At 33.4% G+C, this 22,983-nt stretch overlaps 2 protein-coding genes across 2 annotated transcripts; both read left to right on the forward strand.

The window, feature by feature from the left end:
- Window positions 1–8,773: 8,773 nt before the first annotated feature.
- On the forward strand, window positions 8,774–9,302 carry LOC132795498 (ataxin-8-like). Its single transcript, XM_060806238.1, is given in 2 exon segments — window positions 8,774–9,087; window positions 9,248–9,302. Coding segments are annotated over 2 exon segments (369 nt in total).
- A 3,258-nt stretch (window positions 9,303–12,560) lies between these two features.
- Window positions 12,561–15,304, forward strand: LOC132796476 (uncharacterized). The gene is made up of 2 exons (XM_060807656.1): window positions 12,561–13,027; window positions 14,870–15,304. The coding sequence occupies exons 1-2, from the start codon at window positions 12,670–12,672 to the stop codon at window positions 15,124–15,126; spliced, it is 615 nt and encodes a 204-aa protein (XP_060663639.1). The 5' UTR covers window positions 12,561–12,669; the 3' UTR covers window positions 15,127–15,304.
- Window positions 15,305–22,983: the final 7,679 nt, after the last annotated feature.

Here is a 22,983-nt window from a genome sequence, read left to right on the forward strand (position 1 = left end):
TAGCTTTTAGATTCTTCATTTCTATTGCTATTCATAATTATGTTTTAAATATAAAAGTATATTTAAAATACTAAACGTAGATACTTATTTTCTATTGTAATTCATAATAACATTTTGAATGCAATAGTATATTGATATACCAAAGTTAGCTTTGATATTATATTTATAGGCTAAATAAAAAATTCTATTATACAAAATTTAAAATTCAATTTAAAACACGAAAATTTAAAAAATTATTTTTAATTTCATGGATTTTTGAAGTAAAATAAAAAAATATTTGTGGTTAAAATTAGTCATTATATTAGATATTTATTCAGCATTGGTTCAAATTGCTATTGAAGCTACATTTTCAGTTTCATGTTAGACGGCAATTTGTGTAGATTTTAGTGTGGAAACAATTAGAAGGCGGATGCTGAGCGCTAGAATGGGAATGTTTTCGGAATTGATGGGAAATTACTTTTGAAAAGTGAGCGGAATAGAGAACAAGGTTAGCAGAGAAAAGCGAAAGGAATGCAGGATGACAGAGAAATTGGGGTTGCCACATAACTGCTTTAGGGAAGGGGGAAGGGGAAGGGGAAGGGGAAGGGTTTAGGGGAAGGGGGAAGGGGGAAGGGGGAAGTATTGCGGTTGTGACGGTTGAGCCCGCACCTTGAATTGAGGCTGTTGCTGTTGCTAACTACCATGGCAACTTTGACCAAAAGCTGCTGCTGCTGCTGCGAATTCATTTGCGCAATTAGAATTCAAACTGTATAAGAACTAACTGCGCTTTTTTATGGCCAAACAGAGACAGCGAGACACAGAGAAAGAGAGAGAGAGAGAGAGAGAGAGCAACGAATGCTGTGCTTCAGCAGATTCCAGTTAAGGCAACGGCTCGTGCATGAAAGCCAAAAGATGCCTGAGGGGCCAGCCCATTCATTTCGCCATTCCACCATTCATTCATTCATTCATTCATTTGTTCATTCATTCGTTCGTTCGTTTCTCGTTTCAGTCATTCACACGCATTGCAAACGAAAACGGAGAAAGAGGAGGATGAGGAGCATGATTCGGTATCAGTTTCAGAAGGCATCTTATTCATTAGATGGGCCGAGACTCGTAAATAAACCGACGACGCCCGCATCGGATTAGTGGCAAAATGAATAGCTGCAACTGCACCAGGTCGTTGCTGCTGCATTTTACGACCATTTCCCAGACTCTCCCGAAAAAAGAAGAGGATGACAAAGGTGGAGAGGGGTAGGCCACACGGTTCGGTTTTATGAATGCCCAACGATTTGCCCGCTGACAAACTGTCCGCTAGGTGTTCCCCCTCCCCCTCCCACTCCTCCTTCTTTTACTTCTCCTTCTCCTTATCCTTTGCCCTGCCAAGCTTTTGTGTAAGAGAACTTTTGCCAGCTGCAAGCACTTCAAGTGCTATGCAGTTTTTAGCCAACGCCTCTTAATGCCCATGTTTAGGCCATCAAATGATGACTGCATCTGCATCTGCTATTGCAGCTTCTTCTTCTTCTCCTCCTCCCACTTTTTCATTGAATTGTGGCACGCAATTACTTTAAGCTTGTCGTTGATTACGTCTGATGACAAGTGGCAAAGCAGCTCAGCTCTGATTACATCTCAATCAGCAGTGAGATCTCTGGCACCAAATGCTAATCATCGTTGATGACAAACTGGCCATCAGCTAGTGAAAGACAAATTGATAGCTGAGGTTTGGTTGCGGTGCAGCAAATTTCTTGATTTTCCTATGCAATTGAAACTACAAAATATACTTTGTCGAAGGAGGTCAAAACAATTTAGAAACCAGGAATGTAATAAAAATAATAATAATTGAAGAAGGTCACAACAATTTAGAAATTACGAATATATCAAACCAATTAAATTTTAAAGAAATTCATAGAAATGCCAAATTTAAATTATAGTAATTATCTGCTTATTATACCCGCTTGATGGGTATTTTAACTTTGTGCCTACAGGAAATGTTTGTACTAGGCAATAAAAGGTATCTCCGACCATATAAAGTACGAGTATATATAATATATTCCTGATTAGTATCGACGGCCGTGCCATGTTCCTCTGTCTGTCCGTCTGTCCATAGATCTTAGAGACTATTTTTCGATTCAATAATAAGCGTAGCTTTGAAGATAGAGTCGAAAAAAAATGTTGGTACAGATGAAAATAAAAAACATTATAATTATGATTCCTGAGAATTTTATTGCGATCGGATACAAATTGAAGAAATTACATATTTTAGAAATACACAGTTTATTTTAATTCAAAATGTCAACTTTAGCTTTCTTAGTTGTTTATTATTTGTTTAAATATCAATTTTACAAATACGAATAATTTTTCTTAATTTTCTACAAAATTTCTTATTGCATTTTTTTTCAAGAATGTGTTCATACTTACATGTTTTAAATTAAATTTAATTTAATTCAATTAAATTCATTAGTATTTCATAATATAATACTTAGATACATTTAATTGAATTTCTAGATTATGTGCAAAAAATTTCATTCACAACAAATTGCATTGTAAAAATCTCAAACTACTAAAATGAATAATAGGTTTAACTCGCATAATTCCCATTAAAGTTGCCTGGAAAACTGTCGCCACATTTAAAGTACTAGTAAATTCAAACGAGTTGAATTTCAATTTTAAAGCACTAAAGAAAACATTAAAACACACTTGAGTAAAGCACATGGGCAAAGGCATTTTTGGGGGCACGGCTAACATAAATATTCCGTATATATAATGTATAATATATATTTTGTGATACTGACTCGTATACTTATGCTAATCAAGTGAAAACGCAAAACGAGTTATTTCTACATTTCATTTTTTTTTTTTCTTTCTTTCTTTTGCTTTGGCCTGGCAATTCAATTCAATCGCGTTCACAATGGAAACCATTTTTGTTGTTGTTGTTGTTGTTGGGGGGATCAATAAACTCAGCATTCAAGTCAACGAAATAATTTCAATTTGATTTAAATGCTGTCAGATAATAATTTTTGGCTGGCAAAGGAAGGAAGGAAACCAAGGAAGGGTTTGCGTCGGGTCACTTGTGGCTATTTATAAGCACACAAACACATATCCTAAAAGGATCGGGACAGCGGAAAAAGGTCAGCAACAGGCAGAGAGAGAGGGAGAGAGAGAAAGAGGGAGAGGGAGCTACTCGTATGCATACTTGTAGTCCGGTGTAAGCACATGATGAAATCTATTTTCAGATGGATGCTTAACCCCATCATTAATCTATCTTCAAGGGGGGTTAAATGGGCACAACCATTGACAGCGGATTCGGTTACATTGTGGTCTCTATCTCTCTCTCTCTCTCTCTCTCTCTCTTTCTCTTGTTGTCCCTTTCTTGATTCCCTAGCGTAACATTGGCTTTTAGCACTCCATAAGAGTGGCCGAAGAACGGGGAAGAAAGGTCAATCGCAGTGGAGTAATTCATAAATAAATAAACGACCTACAAATAAATAAATAAATTGAGTAATAGCTATAATTGACGTGGCCAAAACAAAATGCGCCAAAAGCAACACACACACACACATACAGACTTTTGGGGTCCAGTGGGGTTAACTCAATCCTAAATTTGAAGCTGCAGCTGAAGCTCGAGTGGAGCTTTCCCATTTGGATTCTGACATCGTCATCGTTGCGTACGTGCGATTATCTCATGTTGCCAAAAAAAAAAAAAGAAATACAAAAAAAAATATAAAACAGACGTACTGAAAACGTTGACCCGATTGTTTGTTACTCGCCTTAGCCTGAGCTCCACTCAGGAGCATGTGAATGCGAGTGTTGTGAGTGTTGCGAGTGTTGTGAGTCTGAGTATGTGAGTGACTTGTGCCTAATCTAAATTTATATCGGGTTATCAAGACGCAAAATCAAATAAAAGCAACTAAAGAATTGCGAGAGGCTTGAACCTTTTTTCCATTTTTTATTCTCTTTTTTGTTTCGTTTAGCTTTTTTGTGTTAACTCTTTATTTTGGTAAACGAGGCACATACAATCATCAGTAGACACCCGCACAGAGGGCGGACATTAGAAGTTCGCAGTTAGGGAATTAAAATTACCAAAAAGGCAAATTAAATTAAATCAAGAATTACATTTTTGTAGTAGGGAAAAATATGTAAAAGTTAAGTTTACTTTGCATTAAAATAAGAAAAATAAATAAACAAATATTTAATTTACATAACTTCACTTTAATGTTTTTGTTTATGGAAATAAAGTTATCTTTTATTAAATAAAGAAACAAAAACAATAATTAAAAATATATGTCATTATTTAAGCTTACTTTACAATTATTGTAGTAGTGAAAAACATATGAAAATTAGCTTATAAATTATTAAACGAGGAAAAAATAAACATAAATGAAAATAAATGTCACAAAATTAATTAAGTATTTATAACATTAATTTAAACTATTATTTAATTTATAAAATGCGTAGTAAAACTTAATTTGAAAACGATTTAAAAATGTTGTTCACATTATTTTTTAAATGTAAACTCGAAATTACTTCATATAAACAAAAAAAAACGAATAGTAATTACTTTAAGCTATTATTGTAATAATTATTATTGTGTGTAAACTATTAAGTTTGCTTTTTCTTACATAATTGAATATTTTTTAAGAAAGTGTGTTTACATCAAAATTTCAATGAATTATCAACAATATAGGAAATATATAACATTTGGTGAAATAAAATTAGTTTTTAATTCAAAGCAGCTAAGGAATTAAAACTCAAAATGTAAATAAAACAATACTCATTAGTTTTGATTCTAAACGTAGGCAAATCAACATTTTATTTAAAATAATAAAATAATCAAAAAAAATCGAATTAAAATTCAGTGACTGCATAAAACAAAATATAAATATATTTCACAAAATGAATTACATAAACAGTTTTTGTAAATGAAAACTATTATAAATGAAATCAAAATGATGCTAAATAAAAATCATAATTTGTATTTTTAAGTCTAACCTAATTACATAGTAAATAAATGTGTAGTTATAAACGTCAAATCGTTAAGTAAAACGAATAAAAAATGTTCTGCCAATTTAGTAATTTCCTTTAATTTGTAATGCATTTATTATGCTTCAGTTTAAGCAGTTAAATAAATCCAATTATTATTAGTAAAGAGTGTCAACTATTTGCATAAACGTTGAATACATTTACATTCTTATTCATTTTTTGAAATTTTCGTTTTTTTTTTCACTTGTCTTTAGTGGAATAGTGTAGTCGAGGGGCCTTTATTTGATGTCAGACACACACGTCCTAGATACGGTGAGTGCGTGTATGTGTTGTGTGTGTTCTCTCTCTCTCTCTCTCTCTCTCGTATAGTGTGTGGCAGCAGGCACATAACATAAACATTCGGTTTGCTTATCGGGAGCACACTCAATCTAATCTTGAGATTAATAATGTGGCTTTTTTGTAAATTTCAATTGCTGTGCCAACTCCGCACAAAATGGCAAACAAGGTGTTTTTGTTGCTTTTGCTGTTGTTGACTCCCCGAAAGCAGCCACAAAATGTTCATTTAATGAATGTTGCCAGAGACACAGAGAGTGAGGATTGTGGTAAAAAGGGGGAAAGAAGGGGGAAAAAGGCCGTGGCTGGGACACAGCTGCAATTGGCCATGGCCAAAGCCTTGCCGCAGTCGCTAGCAGGCAAAAGCCTTTTATAGTTTGCAATTTTATTGACTCGGATTAGTTTTGGCCCCGTTTTTGGGTCCATGCCATGCCCAAATGAAATGTATCTTGAAGATGCAGCAGCAGCATTTGCCTGTGGCCGCCGGTTGCATTGTTTAAATTGAGCATACTTCGGTAATTGGCAATTGCGAATTACGAATTGCCAAATTCCAATTCGTGTGTTTGTGTTTCGGCTAACTGGTCGGCTACTTAATAAATCTATGTATCGCATCTATAACAAATATGTATAGCATGTATCTGCAGCTGTAACAAGGCAAATTTGTGCTTACGCTGCAACAAGCATGCGGCTTTTATAATTTATGCCAGACACCAAACTCCCAGACACAGAACTTAACTCTTACAAATTGTTTTCAAGATGCTCGGCATATCATAAAAAAAAAAAACAGAAAACAGATAAAAATAAAATATATATACTACTAAAAAAATATGTATGTATATTCTCACACACAAAATGCGGCTGAATCTGAATCAGTTTTTGAAGAGTTCCGCAAAAGAGAGCGACGTGATTTGATGCGAATTATTCCGTGCCGAGCCCCAAAATCTCTCGCACACACAGAAACCCAAAAAAAAAAAAAAACGAAAACCAAAAAAAGGGGGAAGGCAACAAAAAGTGGGCAACCACAGCTTTTAGCCACTGTTGGAAGGTGTCTTTGTGGGGGAAGGTGGAGGCGGGGAGGCAATTCAAAGACGCAGACCGAGTTGGTTGGAGAGAAGCAAACAACAACTTGAATCTAGAGACGTCATGTCACGTAGCCAACGCTACATGGACCATTCATACAAATTTTGTTTTATAAGCTACTTTTATACATTATTTGTGTGTAACTTTGCCCATTCGTCTGCTGTATCTCTGTCTATATACAAATATATATATATATGTATCTGTATCTGTATCTTTAGCTACGACTCACTGTGTGTTCCCCTTTCTGTTTCTGTTTTTGTTGTTTGTTTCTTTTTGTAACTTTTTTTGCGGGTGTTGTTGTTCTTTTTCTCGTTCTCGTGGCTTCATGCGATTTGTGCAGTGTGCACAGTGGTTTCAAATCTCCCAGCATTCCACAATTTTGTATAAAATTACATATTTTCATAAACACCAAATTAAACCGAAAAGTCTTTTAACAACCCAAAGCTGCTTTAATATTAATCCTATTAATTTATTCATCTGAATTTATCAATCCTATTAGGCAGCAAAAAGTGCAAAAAGATTCCACAAATTCGCTTTCACAATTCATTTTGCCATTATTTAGTATAATGCACTTGTTTATAACATTAAGCACTGAGAGGGACTTACCTGTAGAACGACTTTCATTAATATATACTCACAAATTTCTTATCGAAGTTGTCGTAAAATGTATTTCTAAGTATCAGAAGTAAACAAAGAGAAGAAAGAAATAAATGTTATTAATTTATGTGTTTTTTTTTTGCTTACTAATAATACTTTGGATATGCTTTTAGTATCAAAGCTTTTTCAAAGCAAAGAACAATATTTATTTCTAGGCAGTAGAAATAACTCTAATTCACTTTTTCACTTTTTTTTTCAATTTAATTCTTTTAAAGCTGAGATTATAATAGACATGTCCGTCTATTTTATTTTATTTTCATTATGCAAATATTAATGATGATAAAGTTAATCAAATTGAGTTCTGTCATAACAGAAACAATCATAAATAATCATTTAAATACATTTTAATCCTTTTTTATTTGACAAATAATAATTACTTCTATTAAAATGTAATCAAATATGTTATATACTAAATATTAAGTATACGCAATGTTAGCTTCTTAAAACGTTTATCTTAGCAGCCATCTATGCTGGAATTAACACTTGCCTCACTGTGGCAGCTTCGCACGCTACCAAAACTGTGGCACGTAGCACGCTAAATGCAGTCGCTGTTGATGCTGCAACAACGACGCCGACGCGTCGCTCTGAGGGCAAGGACGACACCTACAAAACCATTGTGGCTGCTACTAGGCTAAGCACGCAGCAGCCGACAACTAAGTCGACAACAACAGCAACAGCAGCAGTTGCAACTGCGAAGCCCCCCTCGCAAAAAAAATAAAGTAACAAACCTCCTGTGGAGAGGGTTCAACTAAAAGATACCCTGTTCTTTTAGTTATTATTTGAATTTTTATTTACTTATGTTCTATATTAAATCTAGTATTAAAACAGAGTACTGACTGCTAAGGTTTTCGACTCTAATTTAATTTAATTAATAATTAATGTTTGCTTTAGTAAAACTCTAAGAGTTTACACCTTACATTTTATTATAGGAATATTGAATTTATAAGACAGAAATAAAGTTTTAAAGCCAATTGCAATTTTCTTCTCAAACAGATTAATAAGGAAATTATAGAGAAAATAATGTAAAAACAATATATTACCTGTGAGCTTCAATTAATAGGTCAATATAGAAAATAAATATGAAATATTGTAAAATGAATTTTCAACTTTACCATTTCATTTTAAACAATTACCCAAATAAATGAATATTGAAAAAATACTGCAGTCTATATTTTAAAATTCCATTCTAAGATATGTACCTTCTTTTAATACAATTCCAATAAATGAGTAAGTAAATATTGAAAAAAAAAGTTTATATACTTTTTAAAACTTATTCATTACTTTAAGCTTCAGTTTGAGGAAATTATAGAGAAAATAATGCAAAACAATAATATATATTTGATTTTTAGGAGAAAAGATAGTCACCAAAAAGCCGCATTAATTTAATAGCAGATAACACGTTAAACTAAACTAAAAATATACCAATAAATCATTTTTGGAACACGTTAACAAACAATTTGTAAAATGTCAATTGCAAAAGGGTATTAAATTATGAATATACAAACTTTTATAAGTTTCGAAAGAGGGGGACAAATGCAATCAAAATTCTAAATAATCTTTAACACGTTTTGAAACATGACTTTTTCCACTCTATTGTAATTATCATTATTGAGAAGTTGAAGCTAAAAATTACAAATTAAAAAAAATAATATATAAACTTTTTATGTGTGACTTTTTGTGATCTTTTAATCCGCTTTGAAATGAGAACAGGGTATCAAAAAGCAACTGCAGTGTGTGTGTGCAGGTAATGACAAACAGCGTGGCTAAAACAGGCGACAGACAGACACAAGATACACAACAGCAGTCACAACAACAACAGCAACCAAAAGAGCAGCAGCAGCAGCAACAACAACAGCAGAAACAACGGCAGCCAAAGCAAAAGCAGCCACAACAACAACAGCAGCAGCAACCAAAGCAGCAAGAACAACAACCAAGGCAACAACAGTAACAACAACAACAGCAGAAACAACAACAGCAACTAAAGCACGAACAACAACAACAACAACAGCAACAGCCAAAGCAGCCACAGCAACAGCAGCAACAGCAGCTTCAGCGGACACGGTACCAAGAAACACTTCCTGTCACGCCGCCAACAACAACGCGACAGCAACAAGCACAAGAACAACAGCAACAACAACAATCAGGAGAACTACAGTAACAACAACAACAACAGCAACAGCAAGCAGGAGTACAACAACAACATCTTTGTTGTCTGCTGCAGCTTTGTGATTTCGCTCGGCCGCGTTGTCTTTGTCATCGACATGCGAAACAAATGACCTTGCCAGCAACAGCTGCTGCTGCTGTTGCTGCTGCAACAAGTTTGCCAAACATTTTTTGGGCGCTTTTGTATTTTAATTTTGTATTCTTTTTTTGTTGGTCTTTGTGTAAATGCGAAGCACAAAGATTGAAAGAAAAGGAGAGAGTGAGAGGGAGTCAGAGATAAATTGCGTTTATAAATAAATCAGTTTACGATGGCGAAGAGCAGAGTATGTCATTGCCTTTGGCCAGGATGTTGTCGACGACAGTTGCTGATGTGCTTGTTGCCACTTTTGCGCGCAATTTTTTGAGTTTCTTTTTTTTTTTTTTGGTGTGTTTGTGGCCTCAACAACAGAAAGAACAGTAAGCAGCAAGCTGCTTTGCTGACTGACTGACTGACTGACTGCAAATGTCGCTGTCAGAGCTGCTGAAGTTGTCACAGTTGTTGTTGTTGTTGTTGCCGCTTTAGCTGTCACTGTCACTGACTCTGACTCTGCGACTGTCACTGTCACTGTCACTGCCATTGTCACCGATTCAGTGAACTGTGACTGTTACTCTCTAACAGTGACTTTGACTTCCCGGCACGTTATAAATTTTGTGTCGCTGACAGCAACAGTTGCAGCAGCAGCAACAACAAATCAAAATCAACGCTACGCATCAATGTTCGCCCCAAAGCAACATGCAACAATGACCTTAGAGGTGTGTGTGCAAATTAATTCATCGACGATAAGCAGCAGAGACCGAGACCGAGACTCAGAGTCGAGAGTCGAGAGTCGAGGCAAGTTGATGTCCCGCCACCATCATTAAGTTTGGCCGAGTGACCAAGTGTGTTTAGTGGCAGCCACCTCGAGGCAACTTTGCCAGTTATTGTCCAGCTGGTTGCAGCAGCCCTTCGTTGAGTAGCTCTCTCTGTGTTCGCTAAATCGCTGCACATTAAATGCAATTAAGAAATGATTGAAATCATAAATTAGCCCTAATTGGCCATAGGAGGCGAGCACTGCAACTAAAGCTCCACTTCTTGTTGTTGCAGCTGCTTCACTGTGGCGGCTCTCTGGGTCTCTTTAGATGCGCCACATGCCACGGCACGTACTCAAACTCGTTGCACAAATTGTAGGGTGTACGTTAGGGTGTATTTTTAGCTACCGGCAACTACAGTGGAAACATATGCACAATTATTGATATCATCTCTTTTCCTCTCCCTCTCTGCCTCTCTTGCTTGTCAACAACTATGTTGAATTAACAGCACTTAACATGCACCGCCTTGCTCTACTTTGAAATACCAAATAATATTAAAATTATATCCTAATTCACTTATTTCCTAAAAACAAACCGTATACTCAATATAGAATATATATAGTGAATATTTTAAAATGATCTTCAAACTTTACTATTTCACATTAAACACTTATTAAGATAACTGAATATCAAAAAAAGCATACAATACTCTATACTTAAAAATACCATTCTAACGTTTTAACATTTTTGAACACAATTCAAATAAACAAACTAGTAAAAGCAGAAAATAAAAATAGTCAATACTTATCAAATTTTAATTCTAACCTTCAACTTCAATTTGAAGCCAGAAATATAAGAACCCAACAATTTAATATAGCAAAATGCAAATATTTGAATTCTATATTCACACTTTAATTTTAAACTTCATCAAAAACTAATAAATAAATATATTTCAAATATAGAAACAGAAACGAATATCAAAATTTAATAGATAATATAATTATAATAAATGACAACAGAATATAAAATACTCCAAAATTTAACTAACAAAAAAAAATAAGAAAAAATATATATAAATAAATATAAAAATATTTTAGAATTTATTTCTAACACTTATTATTTATTCAATATTAAACTTCAATTAGACTGCCTAATCTCATTGCAATAAAGCTGCAATTAAAACATAAACATACAATAACAATAAATAATGTTTTTTCTTTAAATATATAATATTTAATAGGTATAATTATAATAAAAAAAATAGTAAATATTAAAGAAGAATAGTAAATATATTAATAGAAATTCTCCACAGTCGATGAAATGAAATGTTCATGTATTTTCCAAAAATAATTACCTTTATAAATTAAATAATAAAATAAAAAACTCAACATTCTCAATTATCAGTTATTGTGAATTACTCAAAATAAAATAAATGAAAACAATTGTTAAAATACTTAATAGTTAGTAGTTACAGAATATAATTTTATATCGGCATAAAAAAAGAAATGCATATGTGCAAAAATATGAAAACATAAAAAAAAATCAACCAATTCTAATGGGTTTTTTTCTGGTTTCTTATGACTATATTTCATTTTAAAAAACAATGTGCCAGCGATCAACTAACAAAAAAGAAAATGCAAAGAAAATTTCTGCTTCTGTCACACTGCTATTTTAATGAGCACAGTTGTATATCATTCATGGTCACTGCTCAGCATATAGAACTAACTGTTATATCATCACCTACACATATTTAATCTCCAGTCTTCCCCATGGTCACATTTGCCAACAGCCCAAAATCAGTGTAAACGGAAGTAAAGGCGCTGCACTTAAGACAACATCAAGAGTTATGGCAACTTATTGATGAAAAGTGCATTGATCAATTTTAATTTTGTCCATGGTCACAATTTAATGCCCCAAGCGGTTGATTCATGTGCTTAACGAGCTTACAAATCACCTCAGCTCCGCTGAGTTGAACGTGAGATCTAAATCACAATACATATCAGTTGAGAATTTATCAGACTTTTGTCTGACAAATCAGTTGGTTCCTTTCAGATTTGACGGATCATGTGCGCGTGTCTTATAAATAGATAAAGCATTTAAGCTGTTAAATTCGTTGCAGATCGCTTTGAAGATGCCAAAGCAAACAGAGGGGGAAAAGCAGGAGAGAGAGAGAGAGAGAGACTAATTGTGCAGAGGAACCTGTCAATTTGCTGGGCACTGCCTGCTCTCCGCCCCAGGTGACGCCCTTTTGGTCACAGCATGGGCTGGGCAAGTACATACAAATATGTGTGTAAGTAGTTGAAATTAAGAGTTGAGAATCTTTTTTGTGCTTTTTGTTTTGACGTCGTCGTCGCTAAAGTCGCTGCGAGCGTCTGTTGACGCTGTGTTGCTGTCATCCCGACTGAGTTGTTGTCGCTCTCAGCAGCGACCAAAGCAGCAACAGCAGCAACAGCAGCAGCAGAGACTGAAGCTGAGACTGAAACTGAAGCCGTCGCGGTTGGCTATAAAAAGGCAATGTTACGCAGTTTCCGAATTAAACAGTTAACAACACAGCGAAGCGACGGCTGATCACGCACCACCAACGCACCACCGCACCACCGCACCACCAACAGCACCTGCAACCCAAACACCTCGTTCTACCTGCCCCCCAAAATGTTATCCAACTTTAGCCGCTGCCTAATGCTGGGATTTGTTGTCATTCTGTTGGAATTGAGCTCAGCAGCTCCACCTGTGCGTTCTCCACACAAGATTGTGGAGGAGGAACCCGATCAAGTGGAGGGCAGAAGTGGACGTCTATTGGATCACTTCAATCATCGCTATCCCGATGGCAGCTACGAGTTTCGCTTCGAGCTGGACGATGGCACAGCGCGCTATGAACGCGGATACTTTGCCTATGTGGATGAAGTGAAGACCTTAATGGTCGTCGGTTATTACTCGTATCGCATGCCTGATGGACGCTACATTACCGTCTTCTACAATGCGGATCAGTTTGGATATCGACAGAATCAATGTGAGTAAACAGTAGAGTTAGAGCGAGAGAGACTAGCGAAAAGTAGAGACTGATGGCAAAGTTTTAGAGTAGAATGAAAACATCTTAAATTTATATTAAAACCAAAATTCCATTTTATTTGATATGTTTTATTTGCTTATAATGAAGTTCAGTACTTGCTTTTTGAATATAGTATCATGAAAGTAAGGTGAAAATATTTTGAAATAGACAGAATTAGCGATTATTTTATTTCAAATTATTGTACAATATTTTTTCGTTAAATATTGTAAAGTAAAGTGAACCTTAAACTTATTGGAGAAAGGGAACAGCAAATAGCAAAGGCAAAGTAAGAGTAGAAGAAGTTGGCTCAAGTTAATCGAAATATTTTAAATTTATATAGGTCAGCTTTATCGAAAATTGAAGATATTTTTATATGAGCAGATTTAGCGAGCATTTCATTTCATAATATGTTTCTCTTTTAAATATTGTGTCATGAAATTGAGATAAAACTAAGTTCGATTAGGCAGATTTGGCTAAAATTCCATATAGTACAAAACTTATAAAAAAAATTAGGAAAAAATAATGGAAAATATCGTAATTTCGATTTTTTAATATGTTTTAATTATGTACACTGTATTTCAAAGGAAGTGAGGTGAAGATATTTATATATAAGCAGAATTAAAGAACATTTAAATCATAGTTCAATATTTCTTCATTAAATATCGTATACAGAAAATGAAATTAAACTATGTTTTATTAGATAGAATTGGCTAAAATTCCATTTTAAAAATACTTCCTAAAAAATACCTTAAATTTTTCCTAGACACTTTTTATCAAAAATTTATTTTTATACCATTTTTTTTTATTACAATTTCGTATTTAAATTTAAAGTTAGTCATCATTATTTATGTGCATTAATTTCATACTCCTAGAGTTTTTGGATAGACTTCAAACTTTTTCTCAATTAAAAACTGCGTAAATTAATAGAAAAACATGCTCCAAAGTTAAGCTACCTTCAAATATTGCTAGCGAGTAAAGTCACACTTGACTTTTAATTTTACATGCTTGGTGATATCTCTGAGCTTAATAGTTTATTTCAATATTTCATCATTTCAATGATGTATATTATTAGTAATATATATCATACATATTCATTCAATAATATTTTAACATTCAAATTTGATGAAATTTTATACTTTATAATTTATTTAGAATTTTAAACTGACGTTTCTAAAACTACACTTAAATAGAATTTTATCTGCAAATGATGAAAATCAGTTTGAGCTCTGCTTTCTCAATTCCCAATTTTACTTAAAGCTAATTTTTTATTTATGCTAAGTTGAAATGTACTTTATTTACTACTTATTTCCGTATTTATCTTACAATCATTTAATATCAAAATATTTTATTCTTATTATTTTATTGAAATAACAAATACAATTTGTTATTGCAATGAGATGAGCCAGAGCGATTAAGGCCTTCAGACTGACCAAAATAATTAATAAACTAACATAACTAGTAATAGTTATATCAATAATTCTTGTCATAATCTTTTAGAGTTCCTTTGCCATAAACAAATTTGTTTTTTAGCAACTGCACAAATAACTTGCTTCAACTGCTTTCAATGCAGTAAACTCAGATATCGCATCTTTGAATTTCACTTGAAATTAATTCATAATTTAATTGCTCATCAGTGTTGAATAGTTTAGCAGGAGAGCTGCCAACTTTTTGTAGCAACTTTAATATTTTAATGGCCAAAAAAAAGCAGAGTAATTTGTGTTGTCTGCATATTTGCACATTCCTCCAATTGTTGTTGTTATTGTTTGTTGCATGCAACTGTGTTTCTTTGCTCCTTCTTTGCAGCCATAACACCTGAAACCTATCCCAATTTGCCGCGCTCCATTGAGGTGCCCGTGTTCAAGGAGGCGACGACAGCTCAGCAGCAGCCACAGCAACAACAACAGCAACAGCACGCTCAAAGCCAGCGTTTGCAACAGTCAAGCATATCCTCCACATCCTCCTCCACAGCCACATCCTCGTCCTCATCCTCGTCCACATCCTCAACGTCAACATCCTCATCGACTTCGCCTAGAGCTCCCAATCGTAGGGGCCGCTACTGAGATCTGGTTGCCCTATAATTAAAGGCTGTCTTTCTCCCCCTTTATATATATATCTATATATTTTTTTACTACTCTTATATTGTATTATTATGCTTTTAAAAAGTGATTTTCCATTTTTTTTTATATATTTTTTTGTTGCAATGAAAAGGAATTAAAAAATAATAAAAATTTATTAAGGCAAAGCAAAAATTATGAATTTATTATTGACGACGCTGTTGTTATAATTGTTGTTGTTGTTGTTGTTGCGGCTTGCTTTTTTATGGCCACTGGGCAACACACTGCCTCACTTCCCCTGCCCCCTCTGCCCCCCGCTTGTCTCTTGCATATCCGAGACAAGCCGCGATATTTCGCGAGATTTCGAAAGCCGCCGTCGACAATTTGGCAATAAATTCACCGCAAAGCGGCTCAGGCAATAAAACATACAAGTGCACAAATTGTTGCCAGCCATGTGTGCGTAAGTATATATGTGTGTGTGTGTGTGGCAATATCGATGGCAAATTACTAGTAAAATTAAGGGCAACAACAGCAAAAGAAGGCATCAGGAGAAGGTCAGAGACAGAGGGAAAGAGTGAGAGATTGAGAAGAGCAAGAAAGAGCCAAAAGCAAAAGCAAAGATAAAGAGGGCGAAAGAGAGAGGAAGGTAGAACAAGTAGGAGTGAGAGGGAGAGAGAGAGAGAGAGGGAATCAAACCCAAAATGCGTATCCCATAACCAAGTGTGAAGGTCCATCATAAATTTACAAGTGCAGACAGCAGACCAATTGGTTAACATGAGCTCGAAATACCTCCTCCACTCCCCTTTCACTCCCCCCTTCTAGTCATTTCGGGGCAAAAAGCATGTGGCAGCAAACTTCAACTTCAACTTTAACTTGAATGTTGAACTTCGCGCCTAAGCGAATGCTGCCGATAAAGCCATAAAACAAAATTATGAGTCTCTTATGGCGAGACAGATATTATGATTGGCCATTTAATTGCAATCCGAAAAGCACATTAAATGCAAACCACAACGATCGTTAAAATTGATATCAAATCAGATTAAGCACTGCAAATTTATTTCAATGAAATATGGTTTTTGTTTCAAGCACTTGCAATCTGATGCCAAGTTCAAGGTGCTGATTGCTTAAATATATGTTACTAGAGAGGAAACCCCAAAAATGGGTAGGGCATAAGATATTGTATCTACAGGTAAATATATTACTTAATTTATTACAAATAATTCTGGTTAAATATACAGCCATTATAATGTATATTAATTTCATCCACTGCATTATAGAGAAACCCAAAAAGAGGCAGAGCATAAGATATTGTATCTACAGGTGAATATATTACTTAATTTATTGCACATAAATATTAATATATTTCTGATAATTTTAAGCTATATTAATTTCATCCCTTTGATTGAAGGCAGCCCCAAAATGACAGAGCTTAAGATATATATCTTTTAAATTTATTACAAGTAGATATGCATTTATTTTTTGTTTATACCTTAATAGCTATTTAGTAGTAAATATCGATTGGTATAAAAAGACTCAAATAAAGGCAGAACATAAGATATTGTATCTCATGATGTGGAGAAAAGTATATCATTTAATTAGTTACAAATAAATATAAATATATTGATAATTCTCTGGCGTAAATGTTTAATGTGAAAAAAAAAAACATTTATCACTTTAGCTATTTTTGCGATATTTTCACATAATTAAATCAAAAACATTTATTTAATTTAATATTAATAAAAATGAATCTCTTTGCACTTAAAAAGCGCTTAAGTTAAAGCTAATCATGATTTTAGTATTATTTTTCTTTTCTAAGTTAATTGTAAATGAAGGAATTCTTACTTAAACCAAAAAAATGAAAGAATTTAAATTATTTATCGTAAAACAGAAAAAGTTCCTAAAATCTATCAAAATCTCTAAATATAGCGTTAGGATTTATGTACATTTTACTGTAAATAGTTTAAGGAGTAAATGTTTTTTTCAATGTATTACAATTAAATATTAATTTCTCTATATCCGTTTTAGTTTGTAGTTATCTTCAAAAAAGCAAATCATAAGATACATAAACTGATACTGTATTCAATTTAAATAAAATATATACATCGCTACACATTTATATCTTTTCATAGTAACTTATAAAAAAGCACAAAAGCGGAGCATAAAAATTATATCTACAGCTAAAATATATTCATCAATAAATCACATTGAAATTCACAAGTATTTCTATGTAAATAATACAAATTATTTAATTTTTAAAATAATTATAAATCGCAAAATTAATTTTTTATAAATAATTATGAATTTATCAGACATAAATACAACAACAAAAAAGTAAGTCAAAATTACGAAATGAACATTTGTTTCACTCATTTGATTAATGTGCGTTGTAAATATTTATGCACAAATATCAATATTGAAATGTGCTCAACACATTTTTAATGTATGTTATGTGCATAGTTTGTCATATTAAATCAATCATTCGCTCTCTTAAAGCTCATTGAGTTGAAATCGTTAATTACTTCAGCTTTGCTATTTACATTTCATTCAGTTGACGATGCAAAAGCAGAACACAAAAAGCAACGCTATAAATTTAAATACTAAATATAATACTAAATAAAATACTAAATATACATACATTTATTTACATTCAATTATATTTAAATATAAAATATAACTAAATATTATACTAAATTAAATCTTATATAATTATTAAATACTAAATATAAATACTTCTCTTTACATGCAATACTTGCTTAATTTAGTTATTTAGGGAATATTCTTTTAAAGTTCTAAAGTCCTCTGATAAAACAATATTTATAGATATTCTCTACAAAAGTCGCACTTTTGTCAAATTTAATTATTTAAAGTTAAGATAATAAACCCTTTTGTATTAGTACCTTATCTTTGGAAATAAAGAATAAGTCTGAAATTGAGTTCATTAGCAAAATTGTGACCATGACTTTATGGCATTTCGCTTCAATTATTTTTGCGAAATTAACTAAAGTGTAGAAGCAAAGTCCCCTTGTGCGAATTTGTACCATTAAAATTCGCTTTGTCACTTGACAAAATAAAAGGCGAACAAAAAAAAATAAAAAGAGCGGAGGGGAAACGCTGGCTAAGGCTAGTGAAGAGCTGCATGTAAATTCCAGCGGGTCGCACAATAAAATTAAGACATGAAGTGGTCCAAAAAAGGCAAAATTGCGATGCGCAGATCTGCTCGGATTACCCCAAAAGTGGGTCGAGTGAGGAAAGTGGAAAGTGGAAAGTGAAAACGGGGGCTACAACAACAACAAAATAGAACTTTGCGTGCTAAAATGAACAAAAATGTCGCCGTCTGCAGACGACAAAGCAAAATTGTAAAAACAACTAAATGAAAAAATGAAAGAAAATAACAAAAAAAAAAAACAACTAGAAAATAGAAAATAGACAACAGGCAAAGCAACAGTATAACGTGTAAGCTAATCAAAAAAAATTGAATTAAATTAAAAAAAAGAGAAGTACAAATTGAAACTTATTTGGGAGCAACAGTGTTCAAAAGTCGCCGCCATAAAAGCAACACTTGGTTCTCTACAGTGTTGCATTGATAAAAATAAGGAAAACTCTATGAGTTATAGACTTGAAGATGCTACGCAATCTGAGGCGAGCTTTAAAAGTCGCAAAGGGCAAAACACTAAAAAGTAAGAAAACTACATTCGTATGAGCTCGACTGTCCCACTACTTTTTCAAAACAATGCGGTATTAGTCATAAAATGTACTAAATTATTATACCAAAGATCTTCAAAATATGTTAAATGCGATATTTGGTATATTTATATAACATATTATACAAAAAATACCAGATTGTGAACACAACTGCAGCAAGCGTATTTATTGATATAAAATTATTTCTTAATATGTCAAATGTGCTCGTCTGTGAAATACCCACAATATGTGCAAAATACTTAAAATATACCTACATTAAAAAATACTTTGAAAATATAGTATAAAAATACCATATGCAAAAAATACTGAAATATACTACAGTCTGTATGTTGTATATCTATATACAATTACATTCAAAATATACAATACTGTCCAAAATATGAAAAATTCTAAAATATACCAAAGCCTGAATTTGGTATACAATTACATTCCAAATATGCAATAGTGCTACAAATATACCATATTATACAAAATACTAAAATATACCAACAGCTGTATTTGGTATATCGATATACTATTCTATTCAAAATATACTATAAAGTACAAAATATGCAAAAGTTCTAAAAAAAAATACCATAGTCTGTATTTGGTATATCTATATACTAATACATTAAAAATATGCAATAGTGTTAAAAATAGACCATATTGTGCAAAATACTAAAATACACCAACAGCTGTATTTGGTATATCGATATACTATTCTATTCAAAATATACTATAAAGTACAAATATACAACATTGCATACCCAACAGCCATTTCTTGCCATAGAATTATAGACTTGAAGATGCAATGCAGTCAGGGAAGAGAATTTAAAGTCTAAAGAGGTTAGCGCATATGCCCGGTCAGCAAAGGGCAAACCTAACAATAAAAGCAACTTTGGAAAGTGCTAAAAGCGCCTTTTGAGCTTAGTACGAAGCAGCAGAAGAGAGACTGAGAGATTGGGGAGATGGACACATGTAGCTGCAGTAGTTAAAATTATCAATGAAACTTTACAATCACGACATGAAAAGAAAAGAATTGAAACTTAAAGTTCGTTGGCTGTGTGAAGGGGGGAAGGCGAGGATTCATTTTATCAAGAAGCTGAAGCCAAAACGGAAACTGGCTGAAATGATCCAGCGCCAATGAGCTGAAAGTTAAAAGTGCAACTTTGTTTAACTTTGCCAGCGAGAGCGAGAGCAAAATCCATTCCATCTAAACAAGCAACGAGAAGGTGCCACGACATAGCTACAGGCAAAAAATAAGAAAAAAAAAATAAAAATGTGGCAGCAGACAGACGGACGGAAAGGACAGAAAAAAGGACACTAACGACCAAGGACAGCAGCGGAGCAGCGAGCAGCAAGCGACAAGTTTGAACTTTGGCAAGTTTTGTGTGTGCTCGGCACACAATTAAAAAACTTGTGGCACTTAGTAGGAACTTGGCGAGGGGCAAGGCAACTGAAAGAGGAAGCAAAAAAAACAGACCGAGGCAGAGCTATGGCAATGTCAAGGCCTTTAGTCCCAATCCACATGCTTATTAAATGTGCATCAGCTGGGGCAAAGAGCGAGAGACGGGGACACGAGGCGAATGGTGTTGAAAAATTTCGTATACGCCGCGTATAATCAAAACGCAATAAATATTGCAAATGCGACAAAGCAGCCAAAAGTTTAACGTGGACAACGTCCAAAGCCCATGAAAGTGAAAGAGGACCTTAAAATAAAACACAACACACAAAAAAAAATCGAGAACCCAGAAGCCAAAACTCCAGATGCCGCTGCTGTTGCCGCTGTCGATGTTGCTGCTGCTGCTGCTTCTCCAATCCCCACCAGAGAAAACGGTGCCAGGAAATGGCTGCAAAATGTTTGCATGCTGCGGTAACACGACAGCAACAACAACAAAAACATCAAACAACAACAAATCTAGCAAAGGATAAAGAATAAACAAAGCGCACAAAACAACAATAACAACAACAAAAAAGTGGCAAGCGCGTGGCACATGCGAGTCGCCGGGGCGCAGGGGGGAGAGAGAGAGGGCAGTAAGGTGTGTGTGTGCCAACCAACCAAAAAAACGGAAAAAGGAAAAAAAATTAAATATAAAATGCAAAAATGGCTTTTAAGCAGCGAAAGTCGCGTTTAGTGCTCGTTTCAGCTGCTGCGGATTGTGGTTGTTCTCTCCGGGAGGGTGTAAGAAGAGAGAGAAGAGGGGAGACGAGAGGGTGAGAGGGTGAGAGGCGGGGAGTAGAGGAGAGGAGAGGGCAGGCAACTGCCTTGGTTTGGGGCGTGTCAGGGGACACCAAATACCGTCGGTAGCAAGCGGCAGGATGTGCTAAAAGGACATTGCTGTAGTACGAGTTAGAGTGTGTGTGTGTGTGTGTGTGTGTGTGTGAGTGTTTGTACACTTCATCAGCGACCGCAGCAAAAGGCAACAGCAAAAGCAACAGCAACGGCAACGGCTATAAAACAAAACATCAACAAAAACAGCGGCAGCAACAAAAAATAACATGAAATACAAAAAATGAAAGAATGAAAAAAGAACGCAGAACAAACTGAGCTGTAAACCATCAAAAATTATAGGGCTGCATTTAACCATTTAAGCAGTTCCTTAACCTCAAGATTTATCTGTAATTGCTACAGTTAAAAACATCTCCGTTACGATAATTTTAGCAACATAAAAAAACAATTCAAAAAATTATATGAAAATATGCCACAAAATTAATTAAATGAACGACAGATAATGCTCAGAAGGATGAGTTACAAATGATTGGAATATAATACAAAATACATAAAAAATAATACATTTAATATAATATGGAAATTAAATAACAAAATGTATTATAATAGAATATAAAAAAAACTTAAAATAAATTATACTAATTAATAAGAAACACATTATTGATATACATAATATATGTTATATATCTATAAAGATTTTAAATGCAATTTAGCTTTAGATTCATAAAAATAATTAATATACATACATACATAAATAATATTTACAATACAACCCTTTTGAAGCTATAAAATAATAATTATACTTTATTAAAACAATAAATAACATGATTTGTGTTTTTACATATGCTAAAGCCCAATAATAAGAATAATGACAAATTTGACCAACTTCCTTACTTAGTACGTTTGTTAAACTTTGTTTGTAACAAAATTATTACATAAAATTATACTTAGAATAATAAAAATATTTGTTAAGAACTAAACTATTTAGTTCAGAAATAGTATATATTTAATTTTAAATTATATTCAATTAATTAGTGTAAATATATATGTGTAACACTCTCAAAATCTGTTTAGTAAATTGTTAAAGTTACTAAAATTATTCAGAATATTTGAATCCATATTAGCTAACTAAATAAATAGATTTGAAAATGTAAAAAGATAAAATTTATCATTAGCAATACAATTTTTTTATTTGTAGTAAAAAAAATTCTTAAAAATTTATCAAATGACAAAATTAATTTTAGTATTTTGGAAACTTTTTTTTATTTATTTTTGATTAAGAAATTGGTTTCTAAAGTCCAAATAACCAAGCGATTATTCGCACAATATTTTAACTATATATCAACTAAAATTTGTTTGTCAGCTTCAGACACTCAAAATTATAAAAAAAAGTTTAATTTATTTATAATTTCTAAGCACATTAAAAGAACAATTACGTTCTCTTACCATGGCATAAAATTTGTTAAGCAGGTCAAAATACTACCAAAAATCAGTTGAATAAATGCATTGCTAAACTCGTAAATTAATCTTTATATATCAATACTGAAATTAATTTAATTTTGCAATTTAATTAAATTTATTTAGTAGTTCTAAATACTACCAAAAATCAGTAGAATAAATGTAAATCAAAATGTTTTTATTTAATCTTTATAAAGAGACGGAATTATATGAAATTTTCACAATTTAATGAAATTTGTTAGTTCTAAACAGAGCCAAAACTGAATGCATTAAATTCTTGAAATATTTTGTGCGCTGCCAACAACCCTTTTTTGCTCCAGCCCTGGACAAATCAGTGATGCGCCTCTGCAGTGTGCGACGCGACGCGCGAAAAACACGTGCCTCAATGGCGCCTCTTGCCTCTTGCCACACAGCGTGCCACATGCCGCATGCCCCCTTCGGTAAAATGGAAACCGGGTCGCTGTGCGCGCTTTTTGTGCCTGCCACGCTGACAA

Source organism: Drosophila nasuta, chromosome X (assembly GCF_023558535.2).
Source record: "Drosophila nasuta strain 15112-1781.00 chromosome X, ASM2355853v1, whole genome shotgun sequence".
NCBI classification, from domain to species: Eukaryota; Metazoa; Arthropoda; class Insecta; order Diptera; family Drosophilidae; genus Drosophila; species Drosophila nasuta.